At 37.8% G+C, this 25,381-nt stretch overlaps 2 protein-coding genes across 3 annotated transcripts in view; one reads left to right on the forward strand and one right to left on the reverse strand.

The window, feature by feature from the left end:
* On the reverse strand, positions 1 to 11,911 carry LOC149741219 (ileal sodium/bile acid cotransporter-like). The gene is made up of 10 exons (XM_089882371.1): positions 11,770 to 11,911; positions 5,260 to 5,369; positions 5,068 to 5,182; positions 4,393 to 4,517; positions 3,910 to 4,045; positions 3,049 to 3,167; positions 2,549 to 2,637; positions 1,943 to 2,041; positions 1,478 to 1,635; positions 1 to 983 (listed from the first exon to the last, which is right to left on the reverse strand). Exons 2-10 carry the CDS (start codon positions 5,315 to 5,317, stop codon positions 728 to 730), a joined length of 1,155 nt encoding a protein of 384 aa, XP_089738497.1. The 5' UTR covers positions 5,318 to 5,369; positions 11,770 to 11,911; the 3' UTR covers positions 1 to 727.
* LOC149741220 (uncharacterized) overlaps positions 11,793 to 25,381 on the forward strand; it is a 19,310-nt gene continuing 5,721 nt past the window's right edge. For both annotated transcript variants that reach the window (XM_089880305.1, XM_089880361.1), the window contains exons 1-5: positions 11,793 to 11,957; positions 12,629 to 12,775; positions 13,289 to 13,409; positions 13,469 to 13,887; positions 14,245 to 14,453. In XM_089880305.1, coding sequence (XP_089736431.1) covers positions 11,793 to 11,957; positions 12,629 to 12,775; positions 13,289 to 13,409; positions 13,469 to 13,887; positions 14,245 to 14,453 — 1,061 coding nt within the window. The remainder of the gene's footprint in view (positions 11,958 to 12,628; positions 12,776 to 13,288; positions 13,410 to 13,468; positions 13,888 to 14,244; positions 14,454 to 25,381) is intronic.

Here is a 25,381-nt window from a genome sequence, read left to right on the forward strand (position 1 = left end):
TTCCTTCTCTAAATTCATTTATTGCGGAATGGTCATTTTCTAATGAAGTCATTTAGCAGAAAAAAGGTTTCGTGTTGAAACGTCACTTATGAAATACAATGGGGATTAAATATAAATAAAAAAGCTGTTGTTTTACTGCAATAGACAGTACAAAAATCAAAATATTCGATTTACATTTTACAAGTAATCACAGTGACAATGTGTACAACGTATTGGCTTCGTATACGAGCAATATCAAACGAAATGAAAAGCCGTGTAACGTCTTTCCATGTGTGCAATTATTATTAAGAAATTATGCACATTTAAAAGAATAGAAACCGTTTCGTCATAAACGAAAGAGGCAATTTTAAATGCCAAAGCAAGCACATACAAAACAGAAAAAGTACATCTTTTTAAATGCGTCCCGTTTACACACCTCTAAACGAAGATGTAACCAAAGTAGTGTCATAACGTCACGAATAAATAAAAAAATATAACACAAATCTTTCAAAGGGTATAGATTTATCCAAATACAGTGGAGTTTAGTTTAAATTCAGCAGCACGCACCATGTTTAAATGGCATTTCAATCTTTATCGTGTTATAACATACTCGAGGAGATAAAACAGAGGTATTTCATACTCAATGCACTCCTTTTGTCGTCGTTTTCTCATTCCTTTTTCCAACCTCAACGTCTAGAATGTGTTGCACGATCCTCGATCTCCGTACAGAAAGTATCACCTTCCACCGCTATATTGGTATCTTTGTAGTCCCATTTTCAGTTATAGCACCATCTTCAGTAAACGCAAGGTTTGAAACTCCGTTTTCGGTTCTTTCTTGCAGTTCCGTGTCTTCCTCTTCAGTATCTTCATTAGGGAGGACACACTTGTAACCTTTCCATCTAAGGAAACGATAGATCGCAACTATTGGAAACATACTGATAAGCTGAAGTCCTCCGTAGAAAACTGGGAAGACGAGGATTGTTCCGAACTCCGGAAGGGTAAGACTGGATGAATGGGAAGAAGATTGTTGAATTGGTTTATATAATGAGCATCATCAGGTGTAATAGCAACCTACACTATGTATTGGGTTTATAAAAAGACAACCATGTTATAACTTGACAGTGAGCATGAACTATATAGTAGGGTGGGGAAGCTGGGACACCTTTAGCACATAATATCCAGATATCCTGATCGTGTTTTAAACAATTAACAACGGTCTGTGAGGGTCATGAGGACATAGTTTCATATTTCTTTGAATGTCCTTTGTTTACTACTAAATGGGACGAGAAAATAGAGGTAAAAAGTGTCCCATTTCCCCCCCATCCTTCTGTATGAATACACTATATAGGTCTGATGTATAAGAAGACACTCCTGTTATAGTTCGACTGTAAGCATGAGGCGCAAGTATACAAACTGTGTCTGGTGTATAAGAAGACACCCATGTTATAACTGGATCGTGAGTATGAGGAACGGAAGCCTTATGTGGATCTATAATTACCTGAACGAAATAAGAACAATGGAAACCCCCAGAGCTGTGTTTTGCATGGCGGTTTCTATAGCAACAGTTCTTCTCTGTGCAACATTATAATCCAACCATGGCAACCTGGTTGCTAGGTAACCGACGATGCCACCAATAGAAGGAAATAATAACAGGACCTAAATTAATATGTGAAAAAATGCTTATTTTAAAATTCGTTTTATATAGTATAGGTTTGGCTAAGATGTTCCAAGTTTTCATTTTCTTTTATCGTCCCATTTTCGTAGTAAACAAAGAACATTTACAGAATTATACGAAAAGAGCGGATTTTAACTGTAGAAAATACGATTTGGAAACACAGGATATAATGCGCTAACGGTATTCATTTAACCCCACAGTAACTAACATAGGTTAGGCCTAACACCTAACATTACTAAATGTTTCATCAACAAGTAACCCAAGTGTCATCCACACCAAACCACTTACAACAATCTGTCTCCACGATACAACGTATTTAACCTTCTGTGTTGCAAGTAGTATGATGGCCATTAAGGCGAAACCAACGAATCCACTGGTCGTACAAATCTAAAACGGAATATGGGAACATTGTTTTAGTAATCATTTATCCATTAAAACTTTTTGCCCAGTTGGTTTGGGTACAAACATTTTGAACGAGTAAGTATACTTCCGATATTCTAGCAGAAAAACGTTAGTGTACTACGTATCAAACTTTCGGGTTTATAAGTAATCAAATTATAGAATTATAATTTAAGACGCGTATATATATACATGCATGGAAGATATATTGGTATATTTGGTGAACAAAGGTGTATGGCCGCAATAAACCCCCCCCCCCCAAAAAAAAAAAACAGGCGTCATGAAATTCATTAATATAGAAATGTAAAAATCAAAACTACTGGTTTATACGTAATCAAACTACAGTAACTACAGTATCACAGTTATCATATTTGAAACGTAGTAATACGGAAGATATATTATCTTGAGAACAAAGGTGTGTGGCCACGACGGTAAATCGAAGTTCGATTGTCTGACGCCAATGATTACAACTTATGAACTTTAATAGAAACTTACCTTTGTAATAAGTGGAGCACGTTTTGGGAATTTATAGTTGACGGGAATACCAAACAACAACGGTGGGATAATACCAAGGAGGGCGTAACCTGGTAATTACAAAGTGTTAAATGATTCAATAAATGAAGTCATAGTAGTATACACCAAAACATAATACAGTATGAACGCAATACAACCGGACGTAATAATTAACTTGAAAATAATTAAACATAAATGGCTCGTTTGTCGGCAAGGTGTAGCGACCACGCTTATTTTATTATTTTAGTTGTAATTTACGAGAACGAGTTATAAAACCGTATCCTCACGACTGCCGTAGATCGTTGTTTAAAACACGATCAGAATATTTGGATATTATGTGCTGAATGTGTCCCATCTTTCCCCACCCTACTATATATATATATATATGGATGACGTCCTATGTACAGCAATGTACGCTAAGGAATGTAGGATTGGGCCAGGGTTGCCCCATTAATGCATAGATAAACACACAGTATACATACCTAACTGGTCGAATGGAACTTTCAAAGTATCTCCTGTGTTTGCCATTAGAGGAAACAAGAACAACCAAAGCGGTAAAGTCCCCATTGAGAGAATTGTCGACATTGTTGTCATGAGAACGCTAAAAACAGGGGAGAGAATTTCATTTGACCGAGGCGACTTGGAATTCCCTTTTTTGTTGAAGCAAAACACAACTAAACATTATAGGTGGTCACGGCTTTAGCTCTGACGATAAATTATACCACCCTCTATTATGGCGGTATATACAGAATAAATGAAGGTTTGAATGAATGTGGATTCTTTATAACAAAGGTGTCCTGCTTCATAAACCTCGTGCCTGCTTACGAGTTACCAGTGTAATTTTTATAAATGATTTTCCGTAACTGATAATTCGCCAATTTAGGGTTAAAATCGCGTTGTCGTAACGCGCTGTAGGAGCGAGAAATTGAATAAGTGGGCCCGATTCGCCCAAACATTTCTATTTAGATCATTAAATTTTACGAAACATTTTAATCTTATGGCCATACGACAAGGCATAGTACTTTTGTAGAATAGCCATCGTTAACACATAATATATATAGTAGGATGGAGAAGATGGGACACCTGTTTATTTTATTTTCTCGTCTTATTTGGTGGCAAACAAAGTACATTATAAAACCGTATCCTTACGACTTCCATAGACCGTTGTTAATTGATTAAAACGAGATCAGGATATATTTGGATGTTATGTGCTAAAAGTGTCCCATCTTCCCCCACCCTACTAAACCATATTTCCTGGTTTTCGGTGTCAAATTCAAAGACACATACACTTACAATGGTGGCAGCGTCAATACTTGAACCTGCAACCTCTGGGCTACACTTACCTTAAGTTGAGGTCACCGTCCACCCAATATGCTGCAAGGTTGCTGTAAGTTCCACCAGGACAACTCGCTTGAATGTAAACACCTGCAGCTTCAGTCGGTGTCATTCTGAAGGCTTGGGAAAGACCGAAGCCGAGAACTGGAAATAAAAATTACAGTCGGCGTTATATTTGTCCTGTACATATTTGGACTAAAATGAAAATATTTTAGAGTGGGGTCTTTCAGGATTTAAAGTGACGGTACACCGGCGCATGGATAGTCGTTCTAAGGAAATACAGGAAACTATTGATGTATGCTTAATAGAGCGACAGGCTGCTTGGTGACCTGTATGCATCGAGTCCAGACATTATAGTAACTAAAAAATTGACGGAATTTTCGTTAAATTTTTGTCTTGCCCCAAGAATACATACGTAACAATGCTGGTGGCCTTAAACACGTCCTGAGCAATCAAACCACTTTTCTAAAGTTAAACACGTTCATACTTACGGGGCATTCCCAATAACTGCAGCGCGAGTGCGGTGATGAATTGCTTTGGTTTCTTGCAATACGCTAACGCTTTCTTCGGCTCAAGCGAACAACCGAACCCGAACATTATTAAGGCGATCAATACCCTGTAATATATAATCAATATTAAAACGCCGATGTTGGTTGCGAACACCCTACCCTCGTATCAATATACTATATATGTGGCTATGAGGGAACGCTAGTGGGTTATAACTAAACAGATTTTTGTATTTATCTAACGGGTGTGGGCCTTGAGTTCGGTACCTTCATAATAATGCTTTATGGTGTTAAAAGGTGGAAATAATTGGACACAACTAAACACACAGTTTAAAGCTATGGTTTTCACCCAATATTAAAAATGATATCAGTGTTTTCAATGAATTTGATTAGACTATATTTGGCTTTAGGTGGGAATATATGGGACATAAAAATGTTACTGCTGATTGGCTTTTAAAAACGTAAGATGATCTTAATAATAGTGCGGCAGATTCATTCATAAAATGTTAAGAAATCATCGGAAGTATTTTCTTATACAAGTAAGTCCAACTTCAGCCAATAATGTTTAAGTACGATTGCTATTCTATACGGTTAAGGTCCTATACAGTGAGGTACAGTCATGTGACATGGCCCAGAATAGCTCCAATACAGTCAACTCACGATGTAGCTATTCTTGTCGCTTCACTCGCGGCAACCAACTCTGAATTGTCGACAACCGGGATCCCTATTGTGACGTTGGAACAGACAATGCCACTTAACGACGCATTCGATGACTCTGTGAAAGTAAATACGAAATAAAAGACGTCGTGTTCCAAGTAAAGCTACATGGATCAAAGCCAAATGTTGTCTCACCTTCTAATACACATGGCGGAGTCGTGATGGTTGTCGGGTTCATGTTGGTTTGAATCATGCACGAGACATACTGATATCGATTTTGTTTCTTTCTAACGCAACGAACTGATCTGTATTGCAAAGAAATTGTATTAGTTTATTTCTTTAGAAAACGTTAGAAACGGATTGTTTATTGTGTAATACAACTACATTTCTATACATTTCAAAATATAAATGCATTTCTTTGTAAATCCTACACACTTGTGTGTTATGAAACGAACTCTGGGATATCTTATACATATACTTAATTGGCAATAATATATATATATATATAAACGTTTCAGCATATAGTGTACAAAATTATACAAAGCGATTTTGAGGGGAATTTTGCGTCATATAAATACATTTAAAAACCAAGATATGGCATTGCTATAATAAGTTAGCAGAATACTATTACTATATTCTTAAAATGTAATGCTAGGCCGTGTAATACTGTGGGGTAAGATGGGATACTGTTAGCATTAAAATCCCTTATTTACTGATCGTATTTTAAATAATCAACAACACTGTGATGGGCATACATTACTTTGCCCTACCAAATTCCGTCAGTACATTAAAATTGCATAAGCACTGGCCCTGCACTACTGCAATAACACACCTTCCTGTTCTAATACAAACAATTACTGCTTTAGCTATTTACATATGCTGTTTATCCTTCTTTAAATAATAACTGTACATACGACTATAAACAACCGCTGGTCATAGTAGGCTTGCTATAACTGCTTACTTACAATCACTTCCACGTATTACAACATATCATACATTGCACGCGAAACCAACACAAATGACTCAACGGGCCTTATTAAGCGAACAAATGAGCCTACGCTTCACGTAATAAAACGTACATTGTACAATCCTCTGCCTTTATAACAACGGAAGTATAGCCAGAGGCGTAAAAAGTCCATAGATTATGTATGTCACTACAGTATGAATTCATAAAGCCCTTGACCAAAAGTCAAATCCAGTGATAAGTACCTAAGTAGCTTGGACAATATAATATCGTAAGCACAATAGATCCCGGACGTCCATACAGTCCCTACCAATGAAACGTTCCGCACCAGTGCGTTTATGTTCTGCCCTTTTGAATCAGAAAGCGGTCAGAACTTATAATAGCGACGTTTCCTATAATACGCAATGTATGTTTTTACTTTTAATGGAACACTCATAGAGAATACTAGTATAGTAGGGAAGGGGGAGATGGGACGCCTTTTCATTCGATTTTCTCGCCCTATTTGGTAGTTAACAAAGAACATTTAAAGAATTATAAAATCGTATCCTCACGATGCCCATAAACCGTCGTTAATTGTTTAAAACGATCGGAATATCTTGATAATATGTGCTAAAGATCCCATCTTCCCCTAACCTACTATATCAATGTTGCTGCATTCCACTTTGTTTTCTTTTAATCTAACTAACTAATAATAAAAACAGCTGAACGTATATAATTATCACACTGTTACCACAAGATATAATACATTACTTGATTGAGCCGGAAAACAGACGAAACCTTGGTAAAATATAAAAGTTTTCATTTTGAGTTTTGTGTATACGCTTAATTTTGGGTCACAACCAAAAGCGAATAGCAGCCACATATTTTTGGGGAAATGCATCTATTTTACAATCGAATAACAGCCACATATTAATTTGTCATTGGTGTTATTTAAAAAGGCAGGAAACTGACATAAATAACTGCTGCCTCTGCTAAATATTAAGTTTTACTATTTATGATACGGTATTTACTCTCACAAAGTAAGCTGAAGTATGACTCTACTGTGCTTTGCACAACATTCGTTATGGTACTTTTTATCAAAATTAAAAACCAGAAAATTCTTACACATCCTTTTCGAACCGCATTTTTTAACAACTGCGCAGATAACGAATACGAACATTCGCGTGTCTGGTGTGCCGCACCCAGACCGGAAAGTTATTTTAAATTTTCTGTTGAACACGCTTGCGGTGTGGTTATAATTGGGTCTATTACTGGGGTAATGCGTCAGTGGTCAATCAAGTAGAAAAAAAACTAAATACCACTCTCACACACATGCTATATTTAAACACTGTATGTGGAAGTTCAAATTCCTACAAGTTAAACAACACATCATTGCTACAGCAGGCCTATACATATTATATATAGTAGGGTGGGGGAAGATGGGACACCTTTAGCACACAATATCCAAATATTCTAATCGTGTTTCAAATAATTAACAACGGCCTATGAGAGTCGCAAGGAAGTGGTTTTATAAATCATATGATTATTTTTGTTTACTACTAAATGCGAAGAGACAATGAAATAGATACGTGTTTCATCTTCCCCAACCTACTCTACCTTATGCAACTGTGCCAATTAATGTTTTAAATCTCGCTCAGAGGCGCCACCATTAAACTTGTGATTATAAAAGCCGGAATTTAAATAAGTAATGTTTACTTTTTTTCTAAATTTTAAGCGTTGATATACGTACAAACGTACATAAAGAACGTGGTTCTCACGCATGCGTTGAATGATTGAAAGTAAGAGTTAAAAAGGGTAAGATGGTTCAGGTGTTTAGTCTTTGTAATCGTTCAATTTGGTAGTAAACAAAGAACATTTTCACAATTAAACAAACGTATCCTGTCGACTCTTTGTTATTCGTTAAAAACATGATTGGGAAACATGAGATATTACATGCTAACTATAGCTATCTTACTGCAGAGTAATATACATAGAATTAAAAACACATCACCCAAATTTATAATTTCTTACTATAAAGTGTAAAGCGTAATGCTTGGCGAGCGAACCGTAATTGCCGCAAAAGGGTCAAGCAGTTTCCCAATAAGTGCTTTTGTAATCGGACGGCAGACGTTCGTGTTTTAAACGTTCTTAGTGAGTGTGTCCTCTTGAATGGGGTTGTCTATGTAGACAGAGATGTCGTGTGGTTATAAGAGCTTTTACAAGACGTTGTGGTTTTATATAAAGTTGCTGGTGTTTTAGCCTTTAGTGCACAATTGTAGACATTTTAGTGGTTTAGAATACGAAGGTTATTTTGGGATATTGTATTACTTAGCATTGAATGTATAGTTTAGTAAGTGAAACATCAGAAACAGTTGGTATATACTGTTGTGAATCCTAACCGAAATCGGAAAATCTATATCACCACTGTGTTATGTTCTTAAAATTAAGGCACACGCGTCATAAGGGTTAAATTATATTATCGTGATATCATTCCTACGTCATAACAGGAAGAAGCTGTTATTTTAACTAATCAACACCAACTGTAGAAAAGGCTTTTTAAATAAATTTAGTTCTATTTCAAAATTGTTACATATGTAAAGGCTAACGGGATATAATTTAGCTACAGTTATAGCATAATACGTCATAAAAACGTCACGAAAACCATTCATGCGTTAATATACGAGCGTTACGGGTCGTCCAATTACGCAGTCACGTCGTGGATTATCTCGCTACAATTGCTACAATGTGGGCATGAGATTGGCATGCGTGCGTAAGACGATTGTACTTCGACATTCCCACCCATGAGGAAATAATATGAACGAACATAAAACCCTGTATGGATCCTGCATGCGTTCATGTACTTTAAATGCGATAAATGTAACGCTTGATGAAGATGGACGCTAATGGATGCATCTGTTTATACTGCCTGTAGTAGCACGCATCTCATCGATCCAAATGTGGTTTCATTTATCCTTACTGGATTGCGCCGCTACTGCTGTATTAAGATCAATAGAATGAGAGTTGTGATCGACCAGTACAGCAGGGGTGGTTGGTCGCATTCAAAGAGGGCGGGAAGGAGAAGCTTTTGTTATACGTGAAGGGGAAAGCACAATTAAGCTCTTTTAAGGCGAAAGGTTACTATACATGAAACGTTAAGTTAACAGTTGCTTTTTGAGGAAGAGTTAGATTCGAGCACATGGTATTACGGGGCAAGATAAATACCTTAGCAGACAATATTTTATATTATGTGCTGAAGTTAATTATATTTTACCAATTATTAATGTTTAATGCTGTGGGAAAATTTCGGTAATATTTTTAACTATTTATGAGTAAATTGACGCTTAGAAAATAAGTCGCTTATAATAAAATAGATAAACTCTGCAAATCATGCAACAGTTATTCAATGAACGTTTAGTTCCCATGCTCCACGCCCAAGAATGCAGTTTGAAATCTCTAAGGGTTTAACAGTTGGGACCAGTATCATACCACACCAAGTTACTTCGTTTTAGCAAAACCGACCAATTAGAAATGCCCTTTTCTTCCGCCATACATTATTCATATACTCACGCCGCTTCGCTCGCTAATATAAAACATACAGTGGTGCCAGTTAAGTTTTAACGCTTCGTTCATTCAATGTATTACAGTGAGACGCGTTCATGATTTGGAAACACGAGGCAGGTGGTTTATGCAGCTTGGGTGGTGAGCATTTAAGGCTTGCATTAAAAATCCGGAGCAACTCGTGAGGTAGTAGCTCTCAGCTCGTGAGCGGTAAAGTAAATCAACATTTGCATTACAATGTCAGTCATTGGAGCCGGCCTTGTGTAAAGATCAAACGGCTTATAAAATACAACGCAGCATATTTTATCTTAGAGGTTGGCGCCCCACTTTGCAAGTAAGACGTAACGTTGCGTACAAGCCAGTTTACGGTGGTATACCTAACTAAGCGATTCCTTAGCTGCTTTTGAGGAAAACAACTTAAGTTGGAACAAGTGTAACACCACGTATCTGAAAGATTTAAGGTCAGAAACTGCTAGCATTCTTATCAGAGACACCAGACACAAGAACCTGGTTTCGGTTGTCCTAATTTTGTCGCTTGCAGATCAGGGTCACTACAGTGATTACTCGTTTGATTTAGAGAGCGCATTCGGATTGATTTGTAATCACTTCTCAAGGGAGCGATCAATCTATGCAAAATCACTAAGCAAAAGTAGGTTACATCAGAATTACGATAAGTTTTAATATGATCGGTTTATATATACATGCTAACCGTTTGTAGAACTTAGTGAATATAGTTGAGACTTTTACCGTAACTTTACGTATTTTGGTATATACGTAATAACATTCTGTTTATGGAGCTATAAAAAAAAGAAACAAAAAGTTAATGTATATTTTCAGTTTTCACTTTATATTTTATTGAGTAGATGGCGCGTTTTCGGGTGAGTTTAGATTCTAGTTAATGAGCAGGAATTATTCCCAGCTGCTTGATTTTAAAATCTTAATAAGGAAACACGTGGGAGGTGGAGACTAATTAACCCACCCACCCGCAGTGAGTTATAAAGAAGTTGCTTGTTAGTGGGAATGTTCTTGGCGTATATTTGAGCCTCGTTGAATGTATTGAACAATACATGGTACGCTAAATAATTTTCGAGTAGGCTACGATCATTGTAACAATATCTTAAGTGTATAAATTAAAAAGAAAAAATACGAGTTTTGAAGTTATAAATTTAAAAGAAAAAAATATTTTTCAAAAAAATAATCGCCCTCAAATTAACATACTTGGTAACTCGTAAGCTGACCGGTGCATTAACACCCGTGCTATAACGACTGTCGTTTCCGGCCACGCGAGGATAAAGTATAGTAACTTTCATTTATTCTTTTATGTGCTACTGCAACGCATAATTGCACGGCCGTAAACGCCCCTTCGCGATGCATTCAATTCATAACGCACTTAATTTTTCGTTTTGGATAAGTGCTACGAATCTGCCGAAGCAGTCTGTTTCCATTTCTTTAACGTCGATAAAGTAAACGTTAAATGAATTGCCACAAAGCTCCAGGGATCTCCCGCTACCGTGAGAAGTGAATATCAAGGTTAATACTGACTGAAAGCAAGTGTAATGCATACGCCGCAACTAAACATGTAATTCAATCAGCATTGAAACGAGATTAATAAAGACTTATATTTGAAATTCTTTATAGAACGATAAACTGAATAGCTTTTCGACGCGGTTCAAACATAAAATCTATTCAGGCCTTTAATTGTCTGTTTGAATTTAAGAAACATATTATAATACGATTACGCCAGCCAGCTAATATGCATTCTCTCGCTATAGAGCTATACTAACCAGAAGCATTCATATAATCAGACATGAAGTATTTGCAAACAAGTACACTACATGTGTCCGCGAACGTGTATGTCTATACGTGTATTATGATACTACATGAGGCTAGGATTTCTATTTTTAGCAGCAATATTGATTTTGGTCGGATTATGCGGAACATTATTATTTTACACAACTTATATAGTAGGGTGTGGGTAAACGGGACACTTTTAGCACAAAATATCTAAATACCTACTGATCGTGTTTTAAACAATTAACAACGGTCTATGGGAGTCGTGAGGATACGATATTAATAGTTCTTTGAATGTTCTTTGTTTACTACCAAGCAGGACGAGGAAATAGTATGAAAACGTGACCCATCTTCTACTATATTAATATTTATTAAACACATTACAGGTGGTACAATAACTAAAGTAACATTACCTGTGGCTTGAATTTGTACAGCGATGGTGGATTCACCGTCTCAAGTTGGAGATATGTGGCTCTGGTTCTCCAAAGACAACATCCTAACTTTAGCCGTCAGTTCAACTGCATTGCTGGCTTCTATAGTCCAGTTTCTATACACGCAAGCCAAGAACAGGAAGGACTCGTGTGTTATACTACGAAGAGAGGTGAGTACTTGGGAAGCTGTAAGCGCGTTTATTGCAGCACGCCTCCAATTTAAGTTTCTTTGATTGCTCCATGCGTGGTTTTATACACGCAAACGCTAACTTGCCTCAAGAGTAAATTATAGCAGTGGGAATGTTGGAGGTTTAGATTCTCCATGATGAACGTCTAACGCACATAAAAATGTCATTTTACTTTTTACCAATTCTCTAGTATTCTTTTATTAATTGTTTAAACATTGCACTATGTGTAAAATACCAACACTGATAAAGGTAAATACACTTTTCAGTTACCAAGTAAACATATCGGCAACTATAAATCAGTTTTGCAATAAACTGCGTTCCAGTATTTATACCGTCGCATGATCTGTGTATGTTACAGACTGCAAGGTAGCCTATAGTAGGGTGGAAAAAATAAGACACCTTTTCATTCTATTTTCTTGTCCCATTTGGTAGTTAACAAAGAACGTTTAAAGGATTATAAAACCGTATCCTCACGGCCCCCATAGGCCGTTGTTAATTGTTTAAAACACGGTCAGGATGTTTGGATAATATGTGCTAAATGTGTTCCTCTCCGCCCTAGAATATAAATGTTGTTTTCTTTCACTAAGTTATTGCATCTACGCATATTCTAATCCACAATAAGCAAGGTTATATTATTTTTTTATTTCCCATAGGAAAAAGAACTGAACGGTTCGATACGAATGATCCACGTCTTTATGTTTCTCATCCTCATAATATCCGTCATAACAACTGCTGCAGCTCAACTTGCTTGTCACATTATTGAGGAATTGTTTCTTCCATTGATCGGTTTGGTCTTACAGGTTATGAATATTTTTTGTAACTTACTTATCCTCGTATGGCGGGGCAACGACAGTCGTTACAACATGGGTGTTGAGTTTCATACACCTGGAGCCAGCTCACGGGTTACCATGTGTATAATTTTGTGGATAGTTTACTGCATTATTAATTAAAACTCTAACTGAAGCTTCTGATTAAAAGTTATTAATGTGGTCGTGATTAATTATTTGTCCAGGCGATTGATATCGTATAAAACAGGTTTAGGAATTCTGTTTTAACAACACTCATCTTACATCACAGTACCATATATAGTAGGATGGGGGAAGATGGGACACCTTTAGCACATAATAACCAAGTATCCTGATTGTGTTTAAAACAACTAACGGTGGTCTATGGGAGTCGTGAGGATATAGTTTTATAATTCTTTGAATGTTCTTCGTTTACTACTAAATGGGACGAGAAAATAGAGCTAAAAAGTGTCCCATCTTCCCCCACTCTACTGTATATAAACTAATGTTTTACTTCTATCCAAACAGTGCATTGCAATGATCGAGACACAGTGCGTACTAGCGGAAAGTTTTCTAAATCTAAACACCCGCAAGAAGGCGTGCACGAGCAAGACATTTATCCGCGGAAAGACGATTTTGTTCACTATTGGTAAATATTACAATAATTTGTAACGCTAAACTTCAAAGTTTAACCAAATCAATTTACAGGCATACCCGCAGTGATAACGATGCCGTTAAACTTTGCATTGAACTTCTACCTTCACACCCAAGTCCCTGCAACTCATATTCCAAATCTACTGACAAATAACTTGACCGATGCTTCATCCAGTTTCACACTTTCGTTCATCAGTGGTAACTTCGATAACAAAGGTTTAAACCCAGCAGGAATTGTGGGAGAAGATAACGTAGCGAATACTGAAGTAATAAAACACACGGTGCACGATGATAACAGCGATATATTCCCATCTGTATTTGCACAAAAAGAACAATCCTTCTGTTGGATGACGTGGCCATCTACATCATTAACTGTGACGTTTGCAGTCGCCGCATGGGGGTGCACGAGCACAATGATAATAGCTGTGATTGAATTGCTGGTTTTAAGAGCAGCGGAACGTAAAGGGCAATTGGTACGAACTTGTTACAGTTTTCTGAGTCAACCATTCTTTTTTTATATGGGTGAGGTCCTTGTCTAGGACCTGTAATTTTAAGCAAATACCTATGCCGATAAGAACATTTAAAACTCGTTCTCACTAGTTTCGAACTTAGCACCCGTTCCCAATAATATTACTTTTTCCCTTTAATAAAAAAGGACGCATTAACGATGCAAAGGTCGAACCACAGTCGTTTCAACAGAAGATAATTTCAATTTTGTTCGTCTTGACCATTTGCCATAGATTTAGTTTTCAAAAAATGATCTTGTTCGAAATCCTCGCCATAAGTTTAAAGCGTCCTTACGTTTTACCTAAATACACTTATTCCATTAGGTGTCGCTGGAGGAATGGTTTGCTTTGATCTCACGCCCTATTTTCTCTGTCCTCATATGTTTGAAGTGGTTGGCAATAACCTCCCAATGGTACAGCCACTCGTGCGTATACAGTGTATACGTTTCCTGGCTTTTAACCCCTGCTCTACTTCATACAATAACCGGCCCGAAAAGATCCCGGATTTACGGACATATCATTGGGAAGCCTCGGTAAGTTTGAACACCGATACTTTTGTTTTAAAAGATTTTCGGTTTTACATATACTGTAGCGTGTCGGGTAATGCCGGTCATAATACTAAGACCTCTTTGTGCGGATTTGTGTACGGAAACTGGTAAGGTCTATGAACAAACGTTTGTGGTGCATTTTGCTCCTGAGTGAATACCTAAACTGCTGAAGCGGATTTAAATGCAAGTAACTCAACACGCGTGCATATTACTTTTTGGCCAAAAGTTGCAAAAAACATTCCTGTCTTGAATGACACACAACATTTCTGTTCCGTTTGGTGTTTTCCTTAATAACTTTTAAGTATTCACTGCGTTAATCTGCAGACTATCGATAATACCAGATTTATAAGTAATCGCTTTAAAACGAAAACAACAGCAAACAAAGGTTTATAGTAAGACTTCTATATGACAGTAATTAAAGCTCACCATAAAAATCCGTTTTATACTTCACACTGCTGTTACGACGCTTGTAACAAACGCAAGCATATCCAACTATTTTACATTTGTTTAAACTTGATTAATACAAGCGTTGGTATATTGTACAACCTTCAAATCTCATACTAAAATATTAAAACAGATTACCCGATAACTTGTATACGTGTACAACACTTTAAAACATATAATTACCGAGTATATGGCTAAGTAGTACGCAAAAGTGTATTTATATATAATATCCTTATACATTAGAATTGCGACCAGCGATATTGAATTGAGATCTATATATATATTTTACAAACGTTTTTATGGAGCAACAGCTTGTATTTGGATGTGTCAAAAAGTTATAGTACTTTCTTTGCATAATATATCAAGCCTAAAAACCATTTTCAAAGTCAGTGACCTTTGTTTGCATATGTTGCTGCTTTATGTTCATAACATTGCAGCTGTAACTTTTTAAAAGGTTTCCCTGCCTCGGTAAATATGAGTAATATCTTTCTGTTATCGCTTTATCATTTCTTTGAGCGAAGACAAAACAAGAAGTTACTTTGCGGTTGAACACAATGTTCCTATTGTTTCTTTGTGTGCTGTATAGCAGATATTGAAAAGCTCAACATTTCTTCTGTATCTCATACGTAGGTTATGTATGCGACTGTATTGGACAACAGTAGATAGATATATATATATACATCTAGAAGAGTTTAAATTAATAATGTTTAATTCTAAGAGTTAATAAAATCGAAATAATAATGTTTGATGTATATTTTAGTGTAAGTTTGTGTGTATGGGCTGGGAAATAGTTTAGAGTTAGCCTGTGTTCAAAATGCAGACGAGAAGCTGCTCTTTAATAACGTATATTTAAAAGTTATTTACTATATGCATACTTTTAAGACGGATAAACATTCTTCAACCGTTTTTATAGAGTGGAGAATTAGTTATAAAAATATGCGCTTTATAACGTTTTTAGTTTGGTTGAAAAACAAAATGTACCGATGACAAACATACCTAAAATCTGAGTGACGCGTCTAAATTGATTTGAACACATTAAGCAGTGATTATACACGCAGCTTAAACTAGCGCCCGCCTCAAATGAGCAATGTTCAAAACAAAGGATAAAAATGCGGTATTTTAATTTGACATATATGGTCAGTAGGATTTGCATGGTCGATGCTAAGTGCTGTCAGTCTACCAGGACCACACAGAAATATGGCTGTCGTCGCATGGAGACAATATACTGCGTTTCCTTATAAAATCTAAGCAATCCTTTTGGCAAATATTCGCACTAGTGATGCGGTGATGTTTAATTATTCAAAGCGGTCATGGCGGCTTAGATTCTATTTGTTCTATCACGGGTGCTGGGGACATGAAATGCGAACAAATACGTTACGCTCGCCACCGTAAACAGGATTTCAAAGCAACAATGCTTTAATCTAATTATCCCTGCACGTAGGAATAGATTTTAATAACACGCAAAACAAAAGGCGAATTTTTAACAAAAGCAGGCCGCTGTTTCGTCTGCGGATATATTCCGAAATTGAAACCAAGGATCCTGCCCGTTGGTCACGTGTCTGTGTTGTCAGGTGGCTTGTATGAGGTCAGCGGATGACGTATAATTTATTGTTTTGTGACAATGGAGATACCTTACACAGTTGCAAAATTAGGAAGTGCTTGTTGTTAAATCGTATCCGCAACTTTTTGGGCCTACGGCAATGCGGGAAGTAGCCGCACTACAGCAAGTCAGTTTGGTTAAACAGTTGGTATTTCAAAGTTCTGACAAATTGGTGGTCAGGAGAGCTTTCCGGTCGCTTATTGGGCAAGCGAAATTAACATTTCTTTAAATACGGAGCCGTAATATTACCTTACAGACGAGCGAGGCAGTATTTACCTACTCGTCCATCACGGAACGGCAATCTAATCAATTAAAAACCGAGCTCTGTTGGTTAATCACCAGTTCCGACAAGGCATATCTTTGCACCTGGCTTAATGGTTGAAGTGAACTGATATTCAAACACAGAACCTTATTCTGTTCTCGGGTTCTCTTACAACTCTTACAACGTTATCCCCAAGTGGGAACCGGTTCATTTCGTAAGCGCGCTTTGAAAGGTTTAATTTGATCGATGCTTGGCAGTGAACTTGGGACATTCCTTCCTGTTAGGTCCGGTGTAAAACTTACAAGTTAAACAGCCCGTGCTAGATAAGGTTAAACCACAAGGGGTATTAAATGTCATTCTTTTGTTGACTATTTTCCCCGAAAATCTGCGGTTGGTGGGTGGTGTAATACAGTATGAACAGCTACGCCAATTAGGAATCAATGCTTTTCTGGTAGTGTTGGCACGAAAAAAGTTATTCTTCCAATACAACATGTACGGCATACAGAACTATAAAACTTTACGTAAAATCCTACCGCGTCGTGCTAACGGCACGTTTTATGGAACATATGTGATATAAATCACTCAGTGTAGTTTTGTGAGCACGTATAATACAAAATACAACGTATATGTGGGAAACGTACACGCCCCAATACATGGGTGTGTACGTCAGTGTTGGGTAACCATACGTTTCACCCGAGTTAACATTAATGACTTTCATGTAAAAGAATTTGGTAATTCTCCCTAATAGGTAAAAGGTAATTTCGATGATACAACGTTGTGAAACGCGAATTCTAAAACGGGCAACCGTGGAATGACGAAACAAAAGGATTTTAATCTTGTTTTTAAGTTTAGCGTTGTAATCCCCTAAGCGAAAAAACTTTCTCAAAACGACAAAATATTAAGTGGTCGATGAGGCATGACACGCCGAATGTTTCGCGCCAATAAATAATATACAGCTATGACAGTGACCAAGCGACTTGGCAAGAGAACCGGATAGATTTTATCGCGTATGACGCAGTGGGTAATGACGTCATTGGAATTCTAGCTTCGGTTTACAGTCAACCCCCCGAGCACGTTAACCCCGCTGTAAAGTCCCTGTCGCCTGATTTATCCGTTGTCCTGCTTCGTCCTTGTGTTCCCCATACACATGCATTCAGGTCTACCTACTTGGCTTGCATTGACTCCTATACAAGCGTGTTATTTCTGTGCTTTTGTCGGAGCTAATGGAGCTAAGATCGAAGGCGCTTTGTGAAGCGACAATCTATTATAGACGCAGCAGTAAGGAGGTCCGGTGTGTTGAAATATGCTTTTGTGCGCGGAGGGGCCGCATAAAGCCCAAAAGAGGGTAATCATAAAAATTTGAAAACCACGGTTTTAGCCTTCGTCGTGGAAAGCTACGGAGTTTAATTCATAACCGCCCGAGTGTCAGTTTCCGCCGAGGTATTGTGTACTATTGGGTGTTCTTCATATTCAAAAAGCATAAGACAACGGAACAATAAAATCTTCGGACCGAAGTACAAATATTAGCAATATGTAAATAGTTACGTCATAGCTAGGGAATTTTCGTGATCCTAGTTTTTAACAACAATGACGTAATCGAAATACGATCTTGTGTTGCACAATACATTCACAATCAGGGTAAACTAACAAATAGAACTCTACACCAGGACCTAAAATTAAAGCTTTTGCGAATTCTTGCAGTGACTAACACACGGGCAGGGTAATAGGGAAACTCTGACATAAACCCCAGGTACCCGCCTAAACCGGTATAGAATATGAAGAAGTGAATCAAATATATATGACAAGTTTTGGGTTAAAGTAGAAAGCCAGGTTCTTATGAAATTTTAATTACTTACTGAGGAGAAGGGAATATATGTGTATATTATGTGGTTCATAACATATTGACTTGTAGGTGTCGGTCGCTTAGAAAAAAAATCGATCTAGGAAATAAGTTATTTTTTTGTTTTAGTAAAAATGCAGGTGGTTCTATACGCTGAAGTTATAACTATACCTTGAAACTGACAGTTGTATAATACTTTATATCATCGCGGTTAGATTTAATTGATACATCAGCAGTGAATCACGTTTAGCTGTTATGTATACGCTTACAGCAAAGCCATGCTTATTCGGTGGTTATTACAGCTCAGAACAAGTTTCCAATCTATGTTTATTGTGTGTAAGCGTGTATGGTTGTGTTATAGTTTCACCGAGCCACTGTTTGAGGTAATGGGTCGATGACACTTTTGATTGTAAATATTTGTGCGTGCCGAACGTGTGTGGTTGTACAAGCATTTAATCAATCTGGATATCGAAATTGTGAATTGTGGTTGGTGCAGTACGGTTTGGGTTTAGGGCTGTGAGAATAAAAAAAAGGGAGATGGCACAGTTACGGAGCCAACATTATATGCTAAGTTTATTGTTTGGTAATGTCTTAATCGTGAAATGTATTTTAAACAGTAAATTAGTCTTAATTCGAAATTAAAATTAAAAAAAATATTTAAAAAGTCACAGTAGGAAAATGAATGTATTAATATTGCTATAGCTCCAATTGGAAAATTTCAAAAAGTGTATATACAGTACACGTGATACCAGGTTTCGGCTAGACGAGGCAGTCTACATTTTAGGTCGCTATTTTTTCCGCGGATCGCCTTTTACGCGCAGTCGTCGCATTCTGCTAGCGAAAGTAGGTCGATCAATCGGATCAACGTGCGAGTTAAACAAAAAGTCAGTTAATATGGGCGAGGATATTACTGTGAGATGTTTTCTGTTCCGTAGTTAGTAAGTGCCATGTTGTATTGGTTGTGAATTCTGATTACGAAAGGCGTATTCGTTGATTAAATTTAGATTAATTATTGATCCAAAATATACCAGCGTTGTACAGAAGATATAAAGTTTCGAATAACATAGGATTGATTACATTTGTTCTAGTTGCAGAGTTTGTACCAAGCCAATTCCAACGCCCGCTGTTATATCTTCTTATCGTGGCTAGATACAATTGTGTATTGCTCAGACCCCCGGTAGCAAAGTCCTGATCAGCACAAAGGCTTATTTATTGAGCATCGACGACGTAGTGGTTAAGTCTTTCGTTCCTGAGTAATCGTTTGGAAATTACAGTGTCGTCGCAAAATGTGCTTATTTTCGGTCAAACGAGTGCACGCGGCCGAATACACTGTTGTACGCACGCGAACCGGTGTGTTGCTTTGGCAATGCCGAAGGTTTGAAAGGTGAATTCAACCTTTGGAGGCCTGAAGGGATAGGAGTTGAAAGCATGAGCTTGAGTCGCCGTTGTTGCTTTAGTTAGACCACCGTGATGACAGATTTACTTTACTAGCAAACCTTGCTATGGCAGGACTTCAGATACTGCGTGATGTATATGGTTTAGTGTTTAGTTTAAAAGGCGTCAGGTTATAGCTTCAGGTGTCTTATCATAACAAATCTTCAGTTTTTAATTTACGATTTTGAGAGCCTAATATGCCGTAGGTGATATTATACAGATTTTCTGTTCAGTTTAACAAGTAGTCTGAGTTTAATTACGAGCTAATCCGTAGCCATTTTATGACTTATTAACCAGGCCGACGAGAGATTTATTTGCGAAGCCGGCGACACAAAGATAAAAACACTTAACGCCAAAAGAGATGGATTGTGGTGATCACGCCGTACCTCGGGTTCCAGAGACTTTTATGCGGCGCAGCTGGAAGCCGATCCCCGCGACGCTGTCGTTTGTTTACCGGGCGCATTAGCGACCGAGTGAGAAGTGTAATTAAGCGTGTCCGCCGGGACTGCACAGTAGGGTGTGAGTTGCGCGTGGCTCTAATGGAATCTCAAACAAGGCAATAGCTCGCAGTGTTTCGTATTGAAACAGCGAGGAATTATATGCATTGATTAAAACGTCGTTACATTTTATGATTGATTATAATTCGTTCATTACGCCCGAAGGTAAACTTAGCTCGTTAATGACAACATTAATATGACGCCGATGTCTCGTTCGTAGCGCTAGAATTAGTTGGCAGTCTACGAAAGAATAATAATTATCGTTGAATGACGCCAGCGCGTTATGTCACACTAACGAAATATCAAAGTTATATATTAAGGATATTTGAATTATTTAAGACCGCCTATCAATTTCGCCTCTAAGGGCTCGGCCCGAGTAGCAATTATGAGCAATTTTGGTTGGTCGTCGGCAGATACTAAAATAACAATACTACTGTTAGTGACAACGTGTACTTGTGTATACACGGCGCCATACAGGCCCGCTGTCTTTATGAAACCAGGCAGCGTATAAGTGGTTTGGTTCGTTGATTTTGGCAATTTCGTGACAAGAATTTGAGACGAAAACTTTGTGTTGCAATTTAGATGTGGGCTTTGAATTTAGCTTTTAAATATTTATGTAGCTTTAGCAAATTGGTGCAAAGATTTACGGAATGTAGAAACAGCAGCAGGTCCATACTTTAAGTCTTGAATTTTAAATACAATGAGTTTTCAGACCGTGATATAGAAACACCTTTTGCAAATGAGTCGCAACACTCACACGTAAAACTGAATTTCTAAGTAATTTGTCTTTGAGACTGAAAGAGGTCTTACAATTATTTGTTTTGTGATCTTAACTTAAAGGATCACTGTTGAACGGCAGACGAAAGTCTATGTCTTTGAGTTTATAAATGGACAGTAACTTCAGAAATGTAAAATCGATGTCGGTTTATTTGTTAAACAGCTTAGAGGTCAACCCATCGCGTCTTTATTGAAATTACGAAAGTTTATTTTCTGTTTCTGTGCTGCTGTTTTTATAATCTGGTTGTGTGACGTCAGGACGGGCGTACACTTGCGTAAATTGTTAAACTGCCAGCACCATGCTCCAAATTGTACGTGCACAGATGTTAATTTTGAATACCATCGTGCAGCGGCTCGATTGTTGAATCCGGGCCAATTTTAAGCAAGGCTGATTGTAATACAAACAAGCAGACCTTAATAATATGTAAAGCCTGGCTTGCTTCGGCCACAAATGATTCCGGTTTTGTAGTTGTCCGTTTCATGACTTCCCCATTTCCCATGTATTGTTTCCTAATATCCGGGCTGCGTTGAATGTTCAATGTTCCTTACTACACATAGCGTCCCAGGCCGCGTGTGTGGCGTTATTTATAACGTTTGTTACAACACGAAAGCTACCAGGCTTCCAATTGCGCAGTACTTCAGTATTTTGAATTGAAACATTGCCCCTTGGTTGTTCGACACCGTTAAGGGAAATATGAAGCCACAGTTTCACCTTTCGTTGCGCAATTGTGTTCTGTGAAAGGTTGGAATGCTGTTAAGCGAAACGTTCGCTCAGTCAGAGTGGCATTTAACCAAGGAAAGGAGTAAAACGTTTTCAACCCTTGTTTTGCCAGCTTAGGCTAAGATCTATGTTGGACATTTAAGAGGAAGTAGCAGGTTTCAGACGAATGTTGGTCATGTTGTAATGCCGTGGTCTGGTTTTTGTATTTCGGTCGCATTTCGTTTTACACTGTTGCAGAGCGTCTGGAAAGGTCGCTTGCTGCAGCCATTTCAATGGTTTTGCGCTTACATACGTAACTGGAAATGTGCCGATAGTTTGCTTGGAATCTCTTATGCAGCAATGACGTATTTATACGTGATCTGCTTTGCGTTCTTGTCAATGCAAAGGGCAAGACTTAATGTATATGTCGGGCTATTATTGCTCATATTTGGTCGCATTAGGAATAGTTTAAAATAAATCAGGGCCAACTAACTGTGGTGTGTTGTCATGACTTTACTGTTTAGTCAAGGCGTTGTAATTGTTGTTTTTTACATAACTAGGAAATTCAAATGAGTAACCTAATTGATTTCGTTCGCCTGTGTTATAAATAGTCGGTCACAAATCAACATAGCACAAAATCAACAGATCGGTGCATGACGCGTTAGAGTATGACGCGCGGTTTATACTATGACGTAACAATTCTTAGATTTTCTGAATCTAGCACGATTTTATTGACCCGAGATGGGACCAGGCAGTTTAGCCGTATAAGCAGCTTCCTGAATTAAAATACAGCCCAATGAGAGTGCAGTAGGTTACAGGAGTCCAGCTCTATTCAAATAGCTAACATAGATGTTCCATTTAATACTTGTGTCAACCTGAACGAACTTTGGCAACACGACCCTTGCCCGAAATAGGTATAACCTGCGCAGCGCAAAAGGTCCGATTTACCTTAAATGCTTGATAATTACTCGACTCGTGCATAATGTTGTGCAGCTCTCGGAAAGTTAGATCCATCGTTTCAGTGAAAATGTGCATGTTTTGCAATCGTGTGTCGCAAGTCCGGTGTAACCCGACACTCGTGATGGGATATAATTAAAATCATCGGTTTAAAGTCTTCTATCATTAGGTAGCGAAGAGGTAATTAAAGACGTGCAACGAAATTCAACGTGTATTAGATTGCAGTAGAAAAGTTTACATAATTATTACGTACGAAGCGAGGTGTATGTGTATTTAATAGGCTTTCTGTACAAATGTATTTTGCCGATTTTATTGGCGTTTTAATTGTATCGATTGATTTATAATAATGCTTGGTCAAAATCGATGTTATATCTCGAAATGGCTGTTTGGGCCACACGCGTTGATATAACGTTGCGCATTTAACCGGCCGAGCAGTCAACAAGCAATAAGGTGCTTGTTACTACAGGTGCCATTTCCGCGGTGACCACTCACCCGTGACCAAACCATAGAAATCAAAGATACCAATAATGTGACGTTCTAGAGACATCCATGTATTTAGTAGGTGGGCGTAATTTCACCAAGTTATAATTCAAAGGCATGTCTTGTTATTGCATAGATGCCTGTAAAATTATGGGCTTTATACAGGCTTTCATATGTTGTGACTAGGTACGAAAATATGCAGTATATTGCTATACGTATAGTAAATAATTCTGTGTGAGTAACCATGTAGAATAGACTATTGCTGGTATCTATATTACCACCATACGGTGTATTGTGCGTATCAAGTATGGTAAGATTGCATTGGCTTTACTGTGAAAGGAATATCGTCATTAGCGTAATTCACTATTTTTGTAATAACAGGGAAACGTCCAAAATCTGTCAAACTGTGTTCGTAATCTCGTATTACTTGACCATATATACAATTCGAATCAATGACTTCGTAAGTTTAGTTTTGTTTTCGCCGTATATACGAGTCACCATGTGTGTTTATAAACATTATGTCTTCCGTGGGTTTTGTCGGTTACTTTGTTCCCACGTCGTCGCCTACACTGGCGTCATCATCCCAGCATCCCATGCGATAATCCGCAATCGAGTTTTGTAACAAACCAAGTTGCTTCCTTCCGCTGCTACCGCGAATCACGCTTTAATCTGCAGCGAACCGAACCTTCAATCGAATGCTTCCCACAGTGACAAGCATGGCTGTCAACCGTTACGCATTCTCAAGTGATTTTACCTTCCGAATCTTTATTTACTGTTATTTAGGCGGCTCCTGTGACTTACGAACGTTGCACATTGCAACGTAATTTCAACCCACTTGACTACTGTTACGTTCCTGGTAATTTTCGGCACGTTATATTCACAACGGTTCGATATACAGGATTTGCTCGGTAGAGCAAGCGCTGACTCAGTAGTGGTGAACCTATTTTATTTTGGGGTCGTTTCATGCTTCAAGTATGTCCACGAAAAGCGTAATTTCATAAAATTATACTCCATAACGTAACAGACCACTGACAACCGCGCTGACTGACTTGTTTATACAATCTTACCTCGAGAGAACAGCATTTTTACATTTTTTTTTACACGTTTAAAATAAGCATGAATATTGTTAACATGCAATATAGTTAATTTTAACGAATAACAATGCTTTGTTTACAGTGGTGGGGATACGGTTATATAATTATGTAAATATTCTTTGTTTACTACCAAATGAGAAGATTAAAAATGAAAGCATGGACCATCTTACCCCAACCAAATACTAAACTAACAGAACGTAAACAGGTCTCTTCCTGAATAGTATACCAAAGTGCGTATCAGTACAGTCTTCGTTATCTATATATCCGCCCTATGTATCGGTAAAAATACGACAGTATACGTTTATATATATATATATATATATATATATACATATAAGACGTAACGCGTTTAGCGTCGATTAGGAATATTTGCAATATGGCTTACGCAGATTGCAGATACGTAAAATATGTCCCAAGGTTTCCTAAACTACAACTATTCTATATGGGTGAGGTACTACGGTGGGCGGTTCATGGGTTTAAGTTATTAACGTGTGTGCAATAGGGAACTATATATAGTAGTTAAACATGGGTAAATGTTAAAGTTTGTGTTGTCGCGATTGTCATTTTCACGTTAGTGCTTGCATGTAATATCTTTTGTGGTATAAAAGTTGCGTTTACGGAATCTCAAGTGTGAACTTTGATTTTATCTTTTTGCGGTTCTCCCGTGGCATTTCAATGCAATCCAACTGTTCAAGACGTCGTTTTACGTCATTTGCGTCAGGGCGTCAACTCATGCGCGTAGTGTGACGTAGGTGACGTACAGTATTTATTGCCATGATGTGCCTCGTCAGTGATCAGTCGCCAGAAACCGGGCAGCCTTAGGCGTGG

This window comes from Ciona robusta, chromosome 1 (assembly GCF_009617815.1).
Source record: "Ciona robusta chromosome 1, ASM961781v2".
NCBI classification, from domain to species: Eukaryota; Metazoa; Chordata; class Ascidiacea; order Phlebobranchia; family Cionidae; genus Ciona; species Ciona robusta.

Bases quoted from the DNA above. Each gene is read 5' to 3' on its own strand.
- LOC149741219 (XM_089882371.1), bottom strand. From the start codon at position 5,317: ATGATTCAAACCAACATGAACCCGACAACCATCACGACTCCGCCATGT. The intron at 4,518-5,067 runs GTGAGTTGACTG...TATATATTACAG, and splicing joins GCGACAAGAATAGCTACATC to GGTATTGATCGCCTTAATAA. The intron at 1,636-1,942 runs GTAAGTGGTTTG...ATATTAATTTAG, and splicing joins TATCGTGGAGACAGATTGTT to GTCCTGTTATTATTTCCTTC.